Here is a 20,936-nt window from a genome sequence, read left to right as displayed (position 1 = left end):
TTAGAAAATGTATACTTAAAATACAGCTTTGAAAACACCAGCAACAGAGATTCCACTTTTCTGGGCAGTATATCTCAACTCCAACTCCAGAGGGGTATAATCTCACATTTTGAGAAAATACTAGTTTTCTCAGACATATACCTCTTTCTACTTTGATCTTGTCAAGGATTTCATTTTTGTCTGCTAGATCATTTTTGATAGCTGCCTCTAGTTTAGCAATTTGCAGTTTCAGTTGCTGTTCCTTTGATTTCCACTGCTGTTCATGGGGCAGACTGAAGACACTGCAATAAAACATATGTTATATGAAAAACTTTTAGAAATCAGCTTTAGCAGAAAATAATCAAGGAAAAAACCTTTTAGCAGCACAGAGACCACTGTCATTGTGGCTGAGGAATTATGTAAACATATGTTGGTCGGCTGCTCTTGAAACCCAGGTGGCTCTCTCAGGATGCAATTAAAAACCATGAAAGATTTGTGGAATGAACAAAGGAACTGACCTTAATTTAGAGCTCCAAAGTTAAAAAAAGTTGGTAGCATGTAACATTTGTGGGACTAGGAAAGCAACTGAGATGCATATCTCCGAATAATCCAAAACTGCAAAATTCAACAGGCGACAACTACAAAACCAGGGTTTTTTTGTGTACAAACCCTCTTAATGTAGAGAACTGGGATCATCCACCTGATTTCTTTTAAATTTGTGAGACATGCAGAACCTCAAGTCAGTTGCCTGGTCAAAGAAATGTTGACCACAAAGTGACAACAGTTTTCTCATACTCTAAAACAACAATTCTGCTACTGCTTAAGAAGCGCATATAAAAGTAATCTTTCTCCTACTTGAAGAAATTAAAAAAAAAAAAAAAGGGAAAAGAAAGTAGAATAAGTATTTTGCATTTAACATTATTTGCTTGTAAACTGCCAATCTATTTGCAGGGGTACAAAATCAGAATTGCTGAAACCACAACAAAATGTGTAACTAGACTGAAATAAAAGTAATTGCATTATATAATTTACAGCATAATTCCTTGCAGGTTGTCGTGGTTTAAGAGGAAATGAAGTTTTTTAGGGATGGTGTGGTCATGCCAATCGGTGTTCAGATTTTAATATTGGCACCTGGTTTGTCCACTGAGGGCATGGATACGCCTCTGAGAACACAGGGGTTTAAAAGCTGTGAACTCCCAGGGGAAACTCTCTTCGGGTTCCGGTCTTGAAAGAGAGCAGATCTTCCCCTGCCCGGATCCGAGCTGGGTGGGGGAGGGGAGCCATGCGGCCGGAGGGAGGTAGGCCAGGCCTGGACCAAAGGGTGGAGGAGAGCATTGCACTGCGAGGGCTTCGGGCAGCCATCCCCCATTCCCCCTTCCCCAGAGGGAGAGAGAGGAGAGCAGCCTGTGCCTGTGATAGCGCGGCTGGCGTGAAGGAGAAGGCGGGGGGTGCCCAGCAGGGCAGCCAGCCGTTGGAGTTCATGAACCAAACCGGCAGAGCCTGGGACTTTTAACCCTTCTTGGGACGATGGAAACCTTGCAAATGCTGATTCCTCCTGGAGTTGATGAGATTGAGAGAAGTTGAGAAGAATCCTAGGTGGGAGGAGATGATGGAGTGGCCTTTGGCTGGACTTTTCTTGAATAGCCATGGCAGAACCGTTGAGTTCCTGTGACACAGAGACTGCATCCTAGGGGGAGGCAATGGCTCAGAGCCAGGAGAGTGCGGTGATGTGAAAGTGTGTGAACAGAGGTGACGGGTGAGGAGGGTGGTGGTGGTGCCCTCCGTCTTCGAAGAAGACGAAGATGATCTCTGTTCAAGGGACCCCTCAGTCCCAGGGGGTGAAATTTGGGGGGGACAGGTTCCCAAAAGGAGAGGGACTGTGCTCTTTTTTGGAACTGGACAAAGCATCCTTAAAGGGAAAAACCCTAGAAGCAGCTCTGGTCCATGTGCAGTGGTGAGAGCACTGGACATGGAAGGAAGAGGTCACGATGGCAAAATGTTCTCCGGGCAGTACCATACGTGACATGGAAACACGAGAAGTTTCAACTGTTTCCTGGGTGAAGTCTGTGGTGCAAGAGGGACTCCTCTCTTCTCGAGGAATTGAGAATTGATTATCTCAATCAAAGGGTGATGATGGACTGAGAGTGAGTGATCTAAAGGGTGATAATGGAATTAGGAAATTTGGTCGGAGGAGGAGGAGGAAATTTGGAAGGTTTTCATCCTGTGTTCTGTGTGGTTTTCCTTGTAGTTTTAGGTTAATAAAGTTTTTTTTTCTTTCAATCTTAAGTTGGAGCCTGCTCTGCTCTGTCTCTGATCACATCTCACAATAGATACCAGGAAAAGAGGTATTCTCATGGAAGCACTGGCATTTCGCCAGGCTCAAACCTTGACACAGGTAAAAAGAAGAAACAATGTAATGTGCTTTCTTAGACAGTGAGTACTATGCTCTTCATATTACTGTTGTTCAATTCTTGCATTCTTATTGACTGGGAAAATGTCCATCTTAACAAAACATAAACCAGTTTATTCATTTACATATTCTGTGAGAAATCATAAACTATGGGGTTTTCTTTAAAAAAAGGTGTCAGTTCCTCAACTTTTTCCTTTGCAGAAGCTCACCAGTTAACAAATATTGTATTTTATATACATAAATGTATAAAAAAATCTTCTGGAATCTATTTTGCAGCCTATCTCTCCCAGACATCTATGTAACAAGCCTCAACAAAAAAAAAAAAAAAAAAAAAAAAAAAAAAAAAAAAAAAGAAAAAAAAAAAGAAAAAAAAAAGGATAAGAAGGAAGTATTGCAAAGGGACAGCCCACAGAGCATTATAGACTGTACCTGCAGACTCAAAGAGAATGCCTGCTCTGATGGGTGACAACATGCAGTGATTCTGAGTATTTGTAAGAGCAGTTACATCAAAAATACTTGAAGAATGACCTTAAGGTTAAAGAAAAAAAACTATTACAGAATGAACTGTAGACTCTGAAGTATATGGCAAAGGTTTATATTCTGGATTAGTGCTCTTCTTAAAAACTGGTTTATTTCCCTGCATTTTGTCATTTCCTCATAGTATACCTAACCTCTTTAATACATTTCCCCAGGCACAGAACATCTTACACTTTGGTAGATTGTCTTTTACAGCATGCATGAACTTAAGGAATGCTTCTAAGTCATGCAGTAAAATAGAATTTATTTTACTCTCCTATAATTTTGAAGATAATATGCAGGGAATATAATGCACTGCACCCACTATCATTCCGTAGTACTGCCTAGGTATAGAAAAGATACAGTGTGTTCTCTAACTGCTTAAAGTCTCAATGGTCCCATAAGGAAAGAATAAAGCATATCAAAAAAGGTATCAAATACTCTTAGTTTTCACACTTCTGAAAGTGTTTTCACATTTCAATGACAACTATATGTGCATTTGCTAGCTTTAGGTACAATAATTTCACATAAAAATGTAGCTACATCTAATTCAGTTTTTTTGAAGACTGTACTGTCAGAGAAACCATTAAGAGTTACTATGACGGCAGTTCAAGATCTCAGTATTTAAATGAAGAACATTTCAGAAGACGGCTTTCCTCCAAGCCTATGTAATGTTAATGTTTATGTTTAATGATTATGCTTAATGTAACGTTTTAGTTTGAATTGAGTCCACTTGTGTTGTTTCTTCATTTGAATTTAAGATCCACGCAGAAAAATCTGTCACATCTATGGTATTTCATCAGAATTAAAGCCATGTGGATAAACTATAATGGTCAACCACATTGGGCACTGTTCCTTTTGAAAGAATTTAAGCATTGTCAGGTTTGCATTACAAGGTCATATGAAAACCACTCCTCCAAATCCTTTATCAAAATGTATTGTTTTCTTGGACAAAGAGTAAATACTAAGAGTCAAAAGACCAATTCATACTTGTTCTTTGCAAACTTTTCAGGGGCAGTTCTGCAGTCTTGTCTTTGGCAAAATTGCTATCAACTTCCCAAAAATAACATCAGCAAAGAATGGATTTGTGCCTCTTTTCCTAGATTAAAAAGATTTATTAATTATTTAGCACCTGTGGGCACATCCTACCCACCACTAGCAATAAGAAAGCTGCAGTAGAGTTCCATTGTGAAAATAGGAAACTGGAAAAGCTAGCAATTAAACAGTGGTAATAATGAAATTATCCATTTCTCTAATTTCTTGTTACTCAATGTGCTGAGTAACAAGGTTTTGGCTGAGGCAGAGGTACTTTTTGTTCGTAGTGGTTGGTATGGGACTGTGTTTTGGATTTGTGCTGAACACAGTGATAATACAGAGAGGCTGCTGAGCAGGGCTTAGAGATAACCAAGGCCTTTTCTGGTTTTCATAATGCTGTCCTGGGGAAAGGACTGGGGGAGTGTGGGAAACTGGGAGGTGACACAGCTGGGAGAGCAGATCAAAGGAATATTTTCTAGGACATAAAGTGAGAAGAAGGAGGAGAAAAGGAGAACATTTGGAGTGATGGTGTTTGCCCTCCCAAGTCAACGTAACGTGTAATGGGGCCCTGAAGGTGTGGAACACCTGCCTGCCCCTGGGAAGCCAGGAACGAATTCTTTGTTTTGCTTTCCTTGTGTGCACAGCTTCTGCTTTCCCTATTAAACTGCCTTTATCTCACTGCACAGTTTTTCTAGCTTTTACTCTTTAAATTCTCTCCCCAGTCCACTGGTGGGGAAGTGAGCAAGGGCTGTGAGGGGCTTGGTGGCTGGCTGGAGTAAAACCACAATATGGAATGATGAAACATGAATCAACATTTAAATGAGACTATATGAAAAGACAGATCATTTTAGATAAAAGAACAGCTGTATTGTAGGTTACTACATAGTAACAGAAGCATATTTAAATTTATTTAAACATAAATTCTCTATGATTTAAGTGGAACAGAAATATCATAATTTGATATTGTTACTAAGTGTTACTTTTCTGCATAATGATAAAAGAGAGAAAGAAATCATAATCAGAAATATTTATAACATGATCAAACTTTGTAGAAATCTACAACAATGAACTTAAGTGACAGACAACTGATCAACTGTCCCTATACAAAACTCTGAGTATTGTGATAATACAGCTGTTATATCTCATAGGTAAAAAACTGCTTTAAGTTATTTGTACTCACCATTTTTCACTTCTATAATTTTTAATTTCACCACAAACAGTACAGGAAGTATAAGAAATATTGTAAGAAATCTATAAACAAAAATTGATATCACTCATATTGTGTTTAGTCATTGGTATTTTTTTGACAGACATCACACTGACAAGCCAAACACTTTAAGAGGAGAAATAATTTCAATACAAGAAAATATATTAAGCATTTTATGTACTTTCCCAGGCAATTATTAACTCTAAGACACGTGTCTTATTATCTAAACCTCTTTAGAGCAATAAAATCAGTGTTTCACAATAAAGGAAAAGCTCATTTGAAGGTAATTTTTTTCTTTCACATGCTTGAAGCAATTGGCTACAATTACTTATTTCTGTATCGGTAGAAGTGAAGTGAAATGATAGCTATTACAAAAGAAACAAACCACCCCTCAAAAATAATTAGTGGAAAAGTTGTCAAATATCAGACTTTATGTAAGATCACTGTGAAGTGCTGGAAGAACTTTTATCCCATTGGCAAAAATTCAAACACCTCTTTGTTAAAAAAAAAAACCCCAAGAAACAATCCCAAAACAAATCCAAATTAATATATATCTACCAAGAAGTATCCTTCTTTCAACAATAACTGAAGAAAATAATGAGAAATTCAACTAAAAATTCTTTCATTTACGTTCAAAATAAAGTGACTCCTACATATTTTTAATTATATTTTTAAAAGTAGTGTCCTAATGTTTCAAGAGTATTAGAACAAGTTGGTCCATTTAAACAGGGCAGATGAAATACAGGCAGAGTACCATGAATGTTTCCATATACACTTACTGATATGATAAACTGGAACACAAACATATTTACATGTGTGCACAAACACTCAATAGGCACATTCCAGCACTTAGTGCTGTATGAAGACCTATTCAACAGGACAGAAACCTAATTTTTTATATACAGAATCTATAATTTACCTGTTATGCAGCTTATCATAGTTTTCCTTCAAGAGTTCGTTCTCTTTTTCTAGATCATTTATTCTTTCCTGTAACTAAAATGAAGAAGGAAGTTTTATTTGATGTACAGCACAAAAGCAAATTACAATGAATGTGTGAAGACAGATAGTTAATTACTTGTAGGCACTGTCAAGCTATTATTTGTTCTTTTTATACAAAATCAGCATCACAGAATATTCTGCGTTGGAAGGCATACAAGGATCATCAAGTCCAACTTTAAAGTGAATGGCCCATTTGGGGATGAAAACCACAACCTTGGCAGTATTAGCACCCTGTTCCAACCAAAAAAGCCAATCTCAGGGTATACATGCAAAATAATATAAAAATCTAAAAGTCTTAAGTGTATTACTGACATGATAAACAACACATTCTTGTTTTCAAAACATTCACTAAGGCAAGACATAACTTTAAAGCTATGAGATAATAAGAAGATAACTTCATGCATTACAATAGTTTTAAAGGTTTGGAGGAAGTATCTGTGAGTTACTTCTTGGTAAACTTGGTTCATGCAAAATACATTTAAAATAGGTAAACCAGGTGGTAAAACTAAATTTACTACAAAACGTAACAGAAAAACAAGTAAGACTGCAGACTCTTACTCCTCATGCATTGAAGAGAATGAGAAATAAACTACTTGATTTTTAGCCCTAAGTGTGGATGACACCAGTCTGAGAGCCTCTAGACAAAGAAACAGAAGTAACTGATTTGAACTGCTAAATCAGATATAACACTATAGTGTACTGGAATTAAATTAGGTTGAAAGAATACTAAAAAACTATTATCAATAAATTAAGTATCATTTTCTTTCAGTTAACAAACCACTTGTTCAATATCAGAATTGACATGGAATCCTATGCCTTAACCTCAAATATTGTTCAAACACTGGTGCAGTGACTATGCGGCACAGGGATCAAGTGTGGTTGATATTCTACCAAATGCAAGCAGCAGCCACTGTCTTTTTCTTTTTAATGGAATAAAAGTATATATATCACTAGTATATATATTACCATGTCAGTCTTGTAAATGTGTTTGAAACATCTATTCACATTTTCGCAATTAAAAAACATTAACTCTTCCCTTATCTATACGTACTTCGAGTAGATTCAAGATCTCTTGAACACAATCTCACCTCTTCTGTTCTTCTCTTTGAAATAGTTGCTGTCTGCAATTCTTTTTGAAGGTGAAAGCACTTTAACCGCTCCTCTTTAAGCTGAACATTCATTTCATCACCTTTTGCTAATAATGCATCATGGTTTGTCTTCAAGTTCTTTAGGTTCTGTGGAAAGGAAAGAAGGAATATCAAAATCAGACCTTGTAGAATGCTCCCACACTGTATTTCAACACAGGGCTCTCAAGGTGCTATTGAGTAGATGTTCTCAATGTGATCAGCAGGACACATTCTTGAACTAAGTAACTAAAAGTAACTTTCACTTCCCATGGCCAGCAGAAGGCGACCTGGTTGCCCTCATGAATATCAAACCCTCAGTTTTCTCATTACGAAAATGACAAAGAAATAAATCTGTAAAGCAATTAGAAGATTTTCCAGTAGTTACAGTGGCAGGACATGCTAACCAAAAACCACTGCAGCAGCAAGCAGAAATCAATGTCATCAACACCTATGTTAATCATAGAGCTTGCCACAGCTCTCTTAACCCTTATATTTATATATACATATATACACACACACACACACACACACACGTAAGTCTTTATACTTATAGATACATATATACACACAATTGTAGATATATGATTCTTTTGCAACCCTCATGCATTCAGCTCTATTTCCCAGCTAGAAGAACTTTAATAAGGGACTTCTGATTTCCATCATATTTTCATTTACTTTGATGGGACATTTAACTAATTTTAAAATTAAATTAAGGATGTCGACAGAATATTAGGCAGTATAATATTAACTAATATTCTGGAATATTGGTTATTAATATTAGTTATTCTGGAATGATTAGTTAATATTAGAATACTCCAGAATATTAGTTGATATTATACTGCCTACAATCTGGTAATTAGGCCTCTTTCATTAAAAATTCACATGTAAATCACATTCAAATTACTATTTGAGACAAAATAGTTGAAAACCCAATCTCCCGTTTCATAAAATGACTGGATGATTATTTATGCCAAATACATATGTGAATATAGTTAATGTTCAATGTTTTTAGACAGAAAGAAGTTAGCTTCAATTTTTTCCATACAGCATTCCTAAAAAGTAGTTAAATGGAGACGCTAAATGTTAATCCTGTAAAAATCATTTACGTCCACATGCAGTCTGAACAGACTGGAAATGAACAAAAAAAACCAATGAAAAATCAGTCACCAACTTGATCTTCAGCTTTTCATATTCATTTCTCAGGAAGACAAAAATCACAGAGAATACACAATATTAGCAGCCAGTATAATAAAAAGAGATGGAGTTATTTTTATAGCTATTTTTATAACTAGTTATTCATAGTTATAAATAGAGAGAATTTAACTCTAAATTCTAGAATGAAACTCTCTCTAGTTTAGATTTCTTAAAGAGAAAGAAGACAAAAAGCCATGTTGAACTTTTTCTCAGTTTGGCAGAGAAGATACAGGAGCTACACTGAAGACGGGGAAGGAAGCAAAGCAAAACAAAATGCAGAAACAGAAAAACATGGGCAAAAAAAGGAATCAAAGAAAAATCTAATGGCACAACTGTTATTTAGCATGCTACCAGTAAGCACACAGGTGTTTTTAAGGATACTCAGTGCTTCCACTTTTTAAGGCTGGATACATAATAAAGCTCTATTGCAGTTAGGACTCCTCCTTACAGGAAGTCTCCCATTTCCAAGGTATTATGATATCACCTTTGTATGCACATGCAGTTTTCCATATACATACAGGAAAAAGCAGAAAAAAAGTGGTATAATTAAAACCTTTAGATAATCTACCATGGAATTGCATGTTCTGGAGATATTATCATAAAATTGCTCTTTTTATAAGGAAAATTATTACTTAAAGTAGCCCTTTAAAATAATTTCCATGAACATATGAGCAGAGGTTAAATGCTAACATCAGAACAGAAGAGACAAACTGCCCAAACTTCAGCAAAGAGTAATAAACTGGAAGGGGCTTGGTACTCCTTTCTGGTAAATCAGTACATCTAAGTCAAAGTCCTCTCTTCAAATGATCAGGGATTTCTTTCCATAGCCAGACAACTCAGTTCATTCTTCATAATCTGCTTGTTATGACTTTGCAGATGAAATCACTAAGACCTGCTAGACTCTGCTGAAAAAAAAGAAAGTTTAAGACTAAAAATCCCTACTCCATCTGGAGTAGTTTGAGTGTAATGTAGGATGTGGTTAATTTTAATGTACTCAGAATTGACTTTGAATCAAGAACTGTCTATAATTTGTCTACTGTTTGGCATGCTTATGTGATAAGAGTATAGGAATGTTACTGATCAAATTGCAATTACCTCTTCAAGCTGGAGAAATTTTCCTTCCATTGCTGAAAGAGCATTGCTTTTCTCAGTCAGCTGTTTACGGACCTTGATCATTTCCACATTGTCCTGAATGTTTAGCCTTCAAAATTAAAAACAAATGCATTATAAACACATACTTCGAAGATGATGTAGTGTGTAATACCAACTTAATTTGTTCTTCTATAATTCACACTAGAGAGTTTAGGTAAATAAACATTTTACTGTTCGATGACAAAGCAACTTCAATCAATACATACACATCTTTGTTTATGGTATAAAACTGTATATGACAGAAAAAGAAAACAATCCTATGCCTAAAGAGATTGTTTTCCCTCTCTCCCACCATCCAAAATATTCAATTCCAGTAGAACACCATTTTGTGAAGTTTCCACCTATCAAATACTGCAAAGAAAATGAGAGCTAGCAATTTAGACTGTAACATCTTAACTCTGGTATTCAAACAAGCTGCCAGTGTGTCTTAATTACATGAAAATAATTTACTATCTATGCAGATATTCTTACAATTCTAAGATTAATTTGAACCTGCACTGTTTATTAGAAAGGATGTTCAAAATAATTCAAAATTTAAAAAATAATTATTTAAGTGTTTTTCCTTACTTCGAACGGTGCAACTAATGTAAACCCCATTATTTCTACAAGTATGAGAGGAGAAAACAATTGGGATATTTATTAATATAAATTATGAAAAAATCAGAATAGATTTTCAATATCTGAAAAGGCAATTTCTCGTCCAATATTTGTTTATTTTAGACATTCAGGACACATTGTCACAATGCCATGCTGGAGCAAGTGAAGAGGCTACAAATCTTAGACATCTGGAAAACAGCTGAGTATGTGAATAAAGTAATGTTTCTCTCTAATACTAAAACAGTGTTAGAGACTTTCATTTATCTCAACATTTTCAGCAACAGCAGAGCCAGTATTTTTCTACTATTTGTAGACTCCAAATTATTGAGTACTAGTGAACATTAAATCGTCCACTATGAACCTACACCTAAAATTTGATAAGAATTAAAGTGAAGGACAAATAGGTGATTAAAATTTTATGACTTGAACTTCAGCTGAACCTGTATCAGCTGAAAAAGAATTCTCTAAAATGGTAATTATGAACTTGTTTATTTCTGAAAAAACATCTTAACTTATTATTGTAACTTTCCTTGCTTAGAATTATCCATGTTATTTGGCAAAACATTTTATGGCTTGGTTTCACCAATCGGACAAAAATTAATAAGGCTCATATTTCTTTACTGAAGTAGTAATTTCCACAGCTACTTACAAACATTATGATGTAACTCTTCTAACGTTTCCACCATAGAGATTTTAATTTTTCACAATACCTTTGGCTTGCTGTACCCTGCTCTTTCAGCCGTAGGGTGGATTCTTCAATTTCCTTTTCTTTCCTTCTTAGCTGACTCCCAAGAATCTCTCTGGCACGGTCTAGTTCCTCAATTTGATTCTTTTGGGACTCAATGACAGTCTCCCTGCAAGTACAAGCATCCTACATTCTAAAATCAGCCATATATTTTTTCAAAGAAAAAAAAAAAGAGTACTCAAGTAAGCCAAACTTTTGAATGTTCAGCAAAATCTGTATTTCTTATTAACGTACCTCCCAAGAGAGTCTTATGAGTTTAAATTGCTATGAAAGTGCAACACAAACTCTCAAAATAAATGTTTCTGTGGACTAAATAATGCTTAGAAGAACCTCACTAAAACGCTGTTCACGGTTTCTTATACTCTATATTAGAAGTATCCTCCTTCTCATCCCTTAGCACCAATGGTTTCTCAAAAGCAAAACACCATTACTAGATATCACATGGATGGAGCACTGAACGTAATTTTTAAGCTTTTATTCTGAAATGGAAAAATCTAAACCCCCAAAAAATAAAAAAAGAAAATAAAATCAAAAAATGTGTTTTAAACAGTGGAATTTATCCAATAAATGCATTAAAAAGTAATTTATAGGAATATTTCTGTACAATTGTTTCTTATGATTCCAGTTAAGCATTGCATTTATAAAATTTCAAGCACAAAATAAATGAATGCACATTACTCCATGTATTTATAAACTTAGCTTGCCCATTAATTGGAAATTTAGCATTTACAGAGAAGATACTGGATAATTTGATTTAAGTAAATCACTGTGAAAATAAAATAACAGCTTTTAAAAAACCCAGGTTCTAAACACAATTCAGAGAAGAAAAATATCCTAATCAGACCTCAATATCTTTAAATTAGATGCTAATTACCTTTTCCATATAACACCTCACTATTTCTCATGCTATCTCTACATCAAGGATGTTGTAAGGGTTTCCTAAGCTTTAATTTCAACTGAAATGTGCAGATGAATTACAAACCACACTTCAAAATGCAAAAGTGAATCAGCCCAATACTGTGCTTTTTGTACTTATCCATAAAATCTGTCTGCCTCTAGGAATGAAATTTAAATGCATCAGTGAAACACATTCACATACTTACCACTTGCATGGTGGTGCACATTTTAGGACTTATGTTGGTAAAAATTTTGCAGCTAAGGTTCTTTCTTCTTTTGTCAGCTTTGACCCATAACAAACAAGGCAGGCACTGCATCCTAGCAAAAAAGCCTCACCACTGGAGACCAGTTTTAATTTGTAGCCAAATTCTTATGTACCTACATTTTGCATTCTAAATAACTGATTTCCTGTTTTCCTTAACATTCTGCATTGTTACCAGTGTTATTATTGTCAGAACCAACCATTTTATTTTCTGAGCTGAAAACTTCTTAAAATATATACTTTTTTTTCTTCAAAAAAACCGTAAGTTCTAACTATAATAACAAAAAAAGAAGTAATATGAAAATCATACAAATTTCTGATTTCAGCCCTTGAATCCTCGAGCAGACTCTGTCCATATTTGGGGAGCACAAGGTCAGACGATCTCACTTCTAAACTTTGAAATCTCATTCCTGAATACAAAAACAAAGATAAATTTTTAACTTGTTGAATGAGAAAGCTTCTATCAGCCAACTATCTTAATACAGCACAAATAATTGCCACTTCTATATAGATGTCATAAGAAGTATTTTTATATCAAAATCACATAGAAATAATCACTGTATGCACAACATAAGCTGCTGTAAAATCTGAAGGATGGGCGATGCCAAACAGTGTTAAAGCAAACTGTTAAAAACATGTCCTGAAAGATTTTTAGAAGATTTTCATTTCAAACAGAACAGAGATCGTGTCTTCAAAAAAAAGAAATATCAGTATTATTAGACAGGAACATGGACTTGTAATCACTTTTTCTCAGCATTTTCTTTGCAAAATCCCAAGTGTCATTCACCCAGATATGCAATTGTTAGGACTGTATTTTAGTAGCAGTGCAGATAATTTCCTTGTGTTGTTTAGAAGCATCCTAAGCCCACGGTGAAGAAAAGAAGTGAGAAATTAATTAAGGAAGAATTATTACTTTAGGAGCAAATGCAATGGTTTCTCCATATTTTTCTCCTACTCTTAGCAAGAAGAAATTAACCAAGTTTTGAGGTGGGACCCAATACATTTCATTTCAAAGACCGCATTAAGGCAGCCATCCCTCAGTCCTCAGAACTGCATCATTTAGGTTTAAGGTACAATGATACCAAGATTCCCAAAATGCCTGAAAAACTTACCTACTTTGCTGCATTAACTTGACCTATTTAGAATTTTGATCTTTATATATTATTTTAAGGTACTGGTAATTGCAATACAGATATAGATTAGATATAGATAGATACAGATATAGATATGCGCGCATGTGTGTAATATGCCTAGATTTTTTTTTTTGTTTACTTTTGTTCAACTCAAGGTACTTCTTACATGATTGCACTCAAAGAAAGCAAGTACCTACAGAACATCCATACCTGATTAGCTTTCCATGGTATTTTTAAATCAGCCAAATAAAAAGCAGATACAGGAAGCTCTAATTGTTATTTGTAGAATTTTCTCGTCTCTTAATACCTTGCAGACAGCTAAACTATCCTTATTTTTTCCAGGCATTTTATTTTTCAATATTTGCTCTGCATATTTTTTGATGTGCACTAGAAATGTTTTGAAATTCAGAATCATGCTTTCAAGTGCAATCAAAGAGTCTGCTGTTTTAATAAACGTGAATTATACCCTTCTTGGTGTGCTCTGGCATGCCAGCAATCTCACACTCTTTTTTGAGACCAGTGTTCACACGAGATTGAATGGAGCTGTACAGACAAGGCCTATGGCCTTGAATCTGGAGCTGCTGTTTAGTTGAAATGAGTTTGCTGCGGAGGCTCTCATTTTGTTTCTCAAGCTCATGAACTTTTTCTCGCAAATGCTCAATCATTTCTTCCAGCTCCAGAGCCTGACCCAGCCGCTTGGGTCCACAGCCAGCCTGGTCACATTTTCTTTTATCATTAACAAGCCGTATTAACTTGGTGGTCATTCTGGGGAAAACAATTGAAAAAAAAAAAAAAGTGAAAAATCAGCACAAGAAGTATACTGTTGAAAGGAACATAACCACTGTGGAGACGTCAGCACAGAACCTTGATAATAAATTTCAAGTTTTGATATAACTATTGTTGCCTGGGACAAACTCCTTGAAGATAACTGCTACCACTGAGCAGCAATCTGATTTATAGCATTGACGAATAACAGTTTCCTAAGGCTAATCATTTAAGATTAGTAAAGGAAGGACACCTTTACATTGTATTTTTACCTAAGTGGACGATGAGTACACCCACCTGGTGTAAGTGGATAATGAGTGATATTTCCTGTGCACAGAAACATAGGAACTGCCATTTGAAATAACAAAACAATTAATTTCATCTACAATTTTGTATTTGACAACAACCTGACAGAAAAGATGGAAATTACGTAACACTGGTCAACTGGACAGTGGCTCACTGAATACTGAGTCAAAAGAAAATAATGTTTTGGACTTTAAAGTATGAAATAGGCACTATTTTCAACTACCCTTTGATGAATTCATTAGCTCCTTGTGAGAATCCATAAAATCAGAGGGTTTTGGGAAATCTGCAAAAGGCAGGCATCAGAGACAGCAGAACTATGATTAGAGCTAAGCAGTAGCCATAATATTGGTCAACAGAAAAATTATGTAAGTGGAAAAGTAAGGACAAATAGAACAATGGTCTGTCTATTAATGCTTGTCTAGAATAACTCCCTAAGCTACAGCAAAGTATATCTAGCAAGATATTAGGAAGTTTGAAGCTTAATAATGGAGCTCTGTGCATTGTGTTTTAAGGTTTACAAACATATTCTATTTTAAATAAGCAAGCATTGTTTTAACTGAAGGCAAGTGTGCTTATAGTGGTTGGATGGAACCACTGTCAATATGCTTCTGCTTTGTGTGATTGGTCAAAAAAGTTTTAAAGTAAGTTCTAACATTAAGTTCTTGGTCTGCTGCCTGGGATGTGAGCTAATGGCATCTTCCCATTGTCATAACCATGTAATGAGACTGATGCTAGAAAATAAAACAGCTCAAGATGCGTTCGTAGCAGTCCCGTCCTGTTCATGATTTGTACATAGCCCCCGGCCAGCGATAGCTCCTCACCAGAAACTGGCTTAGACGCAGAAAGACTTTGTTAACAATTAGCACAATGCAAACACAGAGTCACCGTGTTCAGCCTTTCTGCAATATTGTAAAACTACAAACAGTTCTTCACAGTCCAGATCAGTTTGCTGCTGCACTAAACCCTGGCAAAGATTAGCACACAAATCCCAGCATACTGAGTTTAATGATCAGCCAAAAGTTGCTTGTATATTTGTGGGTAAACTGGGTACTGTGCTCCCCATGCTATCTGGGACTTCTTCACTGAAGTTATCTATTACGTTTAATATCCACATGTTTCATGGTGTCAGTGGTTGGAGACAGGGACAACACACACCCTGATGTCCATGTGGCAAAAGAGCGCGTTTATTCCTCGAGCCCCTCTTCATAAAGGGGTTTGAAAAACCCAGTCTGGATAGCTCATTGGTCTGATCTTTGACACTGCCCAAGCTCCCAGACCAGTGAGATGGCTGCAGCTTAGGATGGAACGTAATTGGCTGAGGTTCCTGTCAGTCAACCCAGGGGCCAGGTTTATGGAGCCACCAGGGCTTCTTATCTATAGCCAAATTAACTGCCCAGTACAAGCCAGCTTGTACTGTGACATAATGTGATAGTTATCTACTGAATAAAGGAGTGATGATTATAAAGACATTTTAGTGCTAACTCACCAATAAAAAGCTAGATGCTACTCAACTTCTTGAAAGACAGACTGGGACAAAAAAGGGGCAGAATCTCTCTGGATAGACCATTCTGATTCTAAAATGAAAAGCCTGAAGAACCATTAGGCTTCTACAGCCTGCTCTCCAATTCCCAGAACATTCCAACAGCACAGCTGGGAATCCCAGGTATCATCTCTGATGTAGGAGACAGCAGTGTACCTCTGTACAGGGAGATCTAATAGGGATATCTGCAAAAACCATCTCACAAACTTACAGACAATAGATTGTAGAAATCAATACAAAAATCATGTCCAGTGGGTGGTTTTTGCTACTGTATTAAAAAATGCTCTCAGAGAAATCAGCATGATATTTAATTTGTTGATGACGCTTTAAAGGGACAAAAAGATACTGTGAGTTAAAATAAAAATATTAAACCCCCATACCTTTTAATTTTCTCCTCTTGCTTATTGGCATACTGTTTGAGTAGGATGTGGTCATCACGCAGACAAAGAAATCTGTCTTCCAGTTCCTCTCGACTGATTCTTGATATGACTTGTTGAGCTTTCACATTCCGTGTAGATGATGATTCTACCCAAACCAAGGCAACTTTAAATTACCTTCAATACATTCAACAACATATAATTCAAAGTCTAACTCACTTTGAAATTCTGATTAAAAAATTAATGAAAATTTTCAAGTAATATGATATTTTACACTTGTTTCAGTCTATTGATTAATTTCCTCAGACTTATTGGCAGGTTAATCACTTCCGTTTTTCTTTCTCTAAGAGACTTAAAAAAAACGGTAGTTCAAATGATGCAGCAAACTGATTACCTACCAGGCAATGCAAAGAGAACAATTTAGCAAGCAACTAGGAATGGTCAAACATAATTAAAAGATAGGATGAACATTACCATTGAGATGTTTTCTAATGTTTCAAAGTGAACATACTCTCTTGAAGCTTGAAAGAATTAACTCACACTTGTGAAAGCAAATTCAAATACAAGACTAAGCCCAGCAGGTCCATTCTAAAAGCAGCTGAGAAACATATAAGAATTGCATAGTACTTTTGGCTCCCATTTTCTTAAATGGATCTGACCTTGTCCTCAGTTCAGCAAAAAAGAATTCTCTTTTCTTCTGGAAGGATGAACATTATAGTTTGATGAGTTTTCCAGTTTTTAGCATCTCACAGCAACTTCTCTTTTACAACTTACTTGAACATAGAATGAGTCACTGTACCTTTCAAAATTTAACCCAGATTTTGATCTTCATTTTGTGAAACATTTTTAGAAAGAAGCTAAGGAAGCCACTGAGCAAAGTCTGCAATTGCAATAATTAGCATCTGGTACAAACCTTGTAATCCTTCAATTCCAGCTGGAGTAAGGACTGTATCTCTCACAGCCACGTTCCCCACAGTTTCATCAGCTGAAACAGGCATGGCTTAACTAGGAATAACAAAATTCAAATGCTTCTCCATCTGCAATTTAAACTGTGACACTAGAATGAACTACAAAACATCATATAAAATGATGGCAAAAGTAATGACAGATTCACTGGAATGACTGACTTGTGCATTGCTGTAAATGTTCCTATCTCAACTGAATTCCTCAGAGGACAATCAAAACCTTCAAGTTTAACATTATGCCATTTTTAATCCATGCACAAAATATGGCTTATTTGGATATGCAGTAGCTAGCTCCAATTGTATTTAATGCATGCAAAATGTATGAGCTTTTAAAATTCTAGTTCTAGATTATCTTCAGCAATCTTTGGGCTAAGGCCATATTTCCAAGTGGATGTGGGAGGAGGATCTGATGGGGTTTCTTCTGTGTCTTTTGTTTTTGGGGGTTTTTTGGGTGTTTTATTTGGTTGAGTTTGTTGGGGGTGTTTTTGTTTTGGGGTTTTGTTTGTGTTTTGTGGGTTTTTGGTTTTTTTAAAATTGTTTGTTCATTTTAAGTCATGTCAAAGCTTAAGGCATCAACTGGTAGGTGAATGACATCCTTCACATTCTGAACAGGACTCTAAAATGAGGTGCTGGGGGTTATGAACTAATTTCAGTATTACCTGCCAGTCTCTTAGTCTTCTTTCAATCATTGTCCTAAGAGAAATTACTTTTTAAAATAGAGACATTCCTAGGAATGATATTCATAAATCCAAACACATTTCTTTTTCAAGACAACAGAGAGCTTAGCTACATGACAAAGTGAGATTAGGAAAGTATTAATTAGAGTATTAATCACTGTGATATATGAAGATACTGGTGTTTCCTTCTTGTCTTCCAGTGTAGAAAACTAAATGTTGGCCAGAGAATTATGGAATGCTGAACATGAAAAGAAGGCACATGAAGTTCTTAGGATGGCCTTTCCCCCCACATTGTTACACCCTTCAGATGATATAAATCCTTAGTAAATCCAAAAATATCTAGGAATGTATAGGCATATTAACAGTGATGTTAAAAATACTTGCATTGTGGGAACCCACAAAATCAGAGGGTTTTGGGAAAGCTGCAAAAGGCAGGCCTCAGAGACAGAAGAACTGTGATTAGAGGTAAGCAGTAGCCATGAGATAGGTCAGCAGAAATATTATTTAAAAAGTAGAAAAGCAAGGACGAGTAGAACAATAGTCCATGTATTAACGCTTGTCTAGAATAACTTCCTAAGCTGCAGAAAAGTTTATCTAGCAAGATATTAGGAAGTTTGAAGCTTAATAATGGAGCTCTGTGCCTTGTGTTTTAAGGCTTACAAGCAGGCATTGTATTCGAAATAAGCAAGCATTGTTTTAACTAAAGGTACGTGTGCTTATAGTGGTTGGATGGAACTACTGTCAATATGCTTCTACTTTGTGTGATTGGTCAAAAAAGTTTTAAAGTAAGTTGTAACATTAAGTTCTTTGTCTGCTGCTTGGGATGTGAGCTGATGGCTTCTTCCCATTGTCATAAAAATGTCATGAGACTGATGCTGAAAAACAGCTCAAGGCATGTTCCACAGCAGTCCCGTCCTGTTCGTGGTTTGTACATAGCCCCCGGCCGGCGAAGACAGAGGTGACATACAATAATCCACAGACATTCCATAAAATGTCTCTTAATTTTTTCATCAAAACTACTGCCTAAGTGATGCCTTTCTTCTGCCGGCAAAGCCATCTATCATAAATTAGTCTCCATATGGCTTTGTCCTAAAGGAACAAAAAGGAATAATGGAAGTTCCTTTTCCAACAAGTCAGTCTTGCTTTCAATCTTTTTCATCACTAAAATTTAGAATCAAATAACAATTAATACCTGGACAGATCCAGATGTTATGCTGAACCTTAAAAATTTTAATCAGATTTTATTTCTAAGAAAAGTCACCATATAGTCACTTAAGCACTTTTGTTAATCAAAAATAAGTGAAAAGAACTTTGCATACAAAGAGAGGAAAATTTTCCATATCTCTAGAATTAGCCTATAAGAACTTCCAGTTAGATATAAAGAAGAATGTTATTGTTATTGGAGTTCAAGAAACTTTAACTTTCTTATATACTGCAGTACTTAATGTTTCTATCACCATCTGACAAATTACAAAACACTGCATATGACTTTGCTGGGTTATGCGAGACCAGCCTGTAACAAGATGAATGCTTAAAACTAGAGAATCAAACCTCATGCTTTAGGTCCAAATTTTTATATAGGTCACAGAAGCAAACTGTTGCACCAGCATCGTTCCAAAGTAGCAAAACTAAAGACGGATTCCCTAAATTTTTAAAAGCCCTTAGCCAGTGGGGGTAGGAAGCACTTCTAGGGAAGGGGTTTCTAAGGAAATCTTTAAAATTACGACATCTAATTGTTTCAATGTGGATTCAGAATTTCATGCGTCTTTTACAGGGCCAAAATGATTCTTTTCTTGCTATTTTCCCATACTCGGGCAGGGTAACACACTTCCCGCTTGAACATAGCGGCCAACTCTCGCTTTTTACGTACAAAATAGACACTGCAACCGAAAAGGCCTCTCGGGCTGTTCTGAATAAAGCGGTGAGCGCGCGAGTGGCCTCACGGGCCTGACATCGCTCCACGAGCTCCGCCGCAGACTGGCTCCCCGGCTGGGAACAGCCCGCTGCAGGGAGCAGTGCCACATCCCCCTGAGCAGCTGCGGCCGCGCTGCACTCCCCGCGCTGTACCCGGAGGAAGATCAGCCGCTAACACTCACCGCCCCGCCGGTCCGGCGCGATCCCCAGCTCAACGCCGTAACTGCCGCGGGAGAAAAGGCTCCGTCCGCTTCCGGGGTCGCGCGTCCCGCTGCCTGCTGGGAGTTGGAGTTCGGGGCGAGGCCGAGCGCCGCCGCCCCACGCTTGGGACCCCGTCCCGGCCTCTGCCCGCGCAGTGCTCGGGGAGCAGAGGTGGGGAGCGGAAGCGAGAACTGATGTTGCTGCTTCAAATGTGCAGTATGCAAACGTTTTCTTAAATGCTGCTCTTGATTGCTGTTGTACGTCTGCTGGGTTTGTTTACAAAATAGCACTCCAGAAAAGCAGTAAGTGATTCCTTTGAAAGTAATTTTAATGATATTAATGAAAGGAAGGCTAATTCCATAAAAAGAGTAGAAAAAGCTTTCTAAGATTGCAATTCTAAGACACACCTGTACAGGGTATACTGGGTTTGGTATTGGTATTAATTTGCTATTCAACATTAAAAGTGTTTCACTATGGGGCAGGTGTTGGGAGGAAAAGGTTATAAACAGATTGGTGACGACAAAGTTGTTTCAAGAATTGTTTTCCCACACAGACCAACCTTGTCCCTGAGAGATCCTAAAATTACTCAGTGTGGAAATTTTAGGTATTTGTGTGTGCTTTAGGGTGTTTTCTCTTAGCTGAGAGAAAAGGAATTCACTCAAAGAAGATAACAGGATATTAAAGACATAAGTGCATTTTCCCCGTATGCTTAGGCCTACTTGTGGTGGGGGGGAGATGGAGGAAGAGGGGGGGATTCTGCCTTCACAAGAGCACCAGGAGATTGTCCACTTTTATGGCTCGACATTCAGGGTCCTCACCCCAGCCTACATGCTCTCAGGTTAGGGTGAGAGGCAAAAAGGGTCCCAGCGGATTCCAGATTCCATTCCTCACATCCAGACATCACCCCAATCTCTCAATTCTGTGTTGGCTCATTGTTT

The 20,936-nt window shown here is 36.7% G+C and overlaps 1 protein-coding gene across 6 annotated transcripts in view; it reads right to left on the bottom strand.

The window, feature by feature from the left end:
- RPGRIP1L (RPGRIP1 like) overlaps window positions 1-20,095 on the bottom strand; it is a 43,189-nt gene extending 23,094 nt beyond the window's left edge. For 3 of the 6 annotated variants that reach the window (XM_059859665.1, XM_059859666.1, XM_059859668.1), the window contains exons 1-10: window positions 19,980-20,095; window positions 17,155-17,246; window positions 16,245-16,389; window positions 13,720-14,018; window positions 12,431-12,530; window positions 10,927-11,070; window positions 9,563-9,668; window positions 7,235-7,381; window positions 6,067-6,140; window positions 142-281 (exon numbers count right to left, since the gene is read on the bottom strand). In XM_059859665.1, coding sequence (XP_059715648.1) covers window positions 142-281; window positions 6,067-6,140; window positions 7,235-7,381; window positions 9,563-9,668; window positions 10,927-11,070; window positions 12,431-12,530; window positions 13,720-14,018; window positions 16,245-16,389; window positions 17,155-17,239 — 1,240 coding nt within the window. In that variant the 5' untranslated portion in view covers window positions 17,240-17,246; window positions 19,980-20,095. The other 3 variants (XM_059859670.1, XM_059859669.1, XM_059859671.1) reach the window with 3 other exon arrangements.
- Between the last annotated feature and the right edge of the window lie 841 nt (window positions 20,096-20,936).

Source organism: Haemorhous mexicanus, chromosome 14 (assembly GCF_027477595.1).
Source record: "Haemorhous mexicanus isolate bHaeMex1 chromosome 14, bHaeMex1.pri, whole genome shotgun sequence".
NCBI lineage: Eukaryota > Metazoa > Chordata > Aves > Passeriformes > Fringillidae > Haemorhous > Haemorhous mexicanus.
The sequence above is the reverse complement of the archived record's forward strand: the minus strand, read 5'-3'. Positions and strand labels throughout refer to the sequence as shown.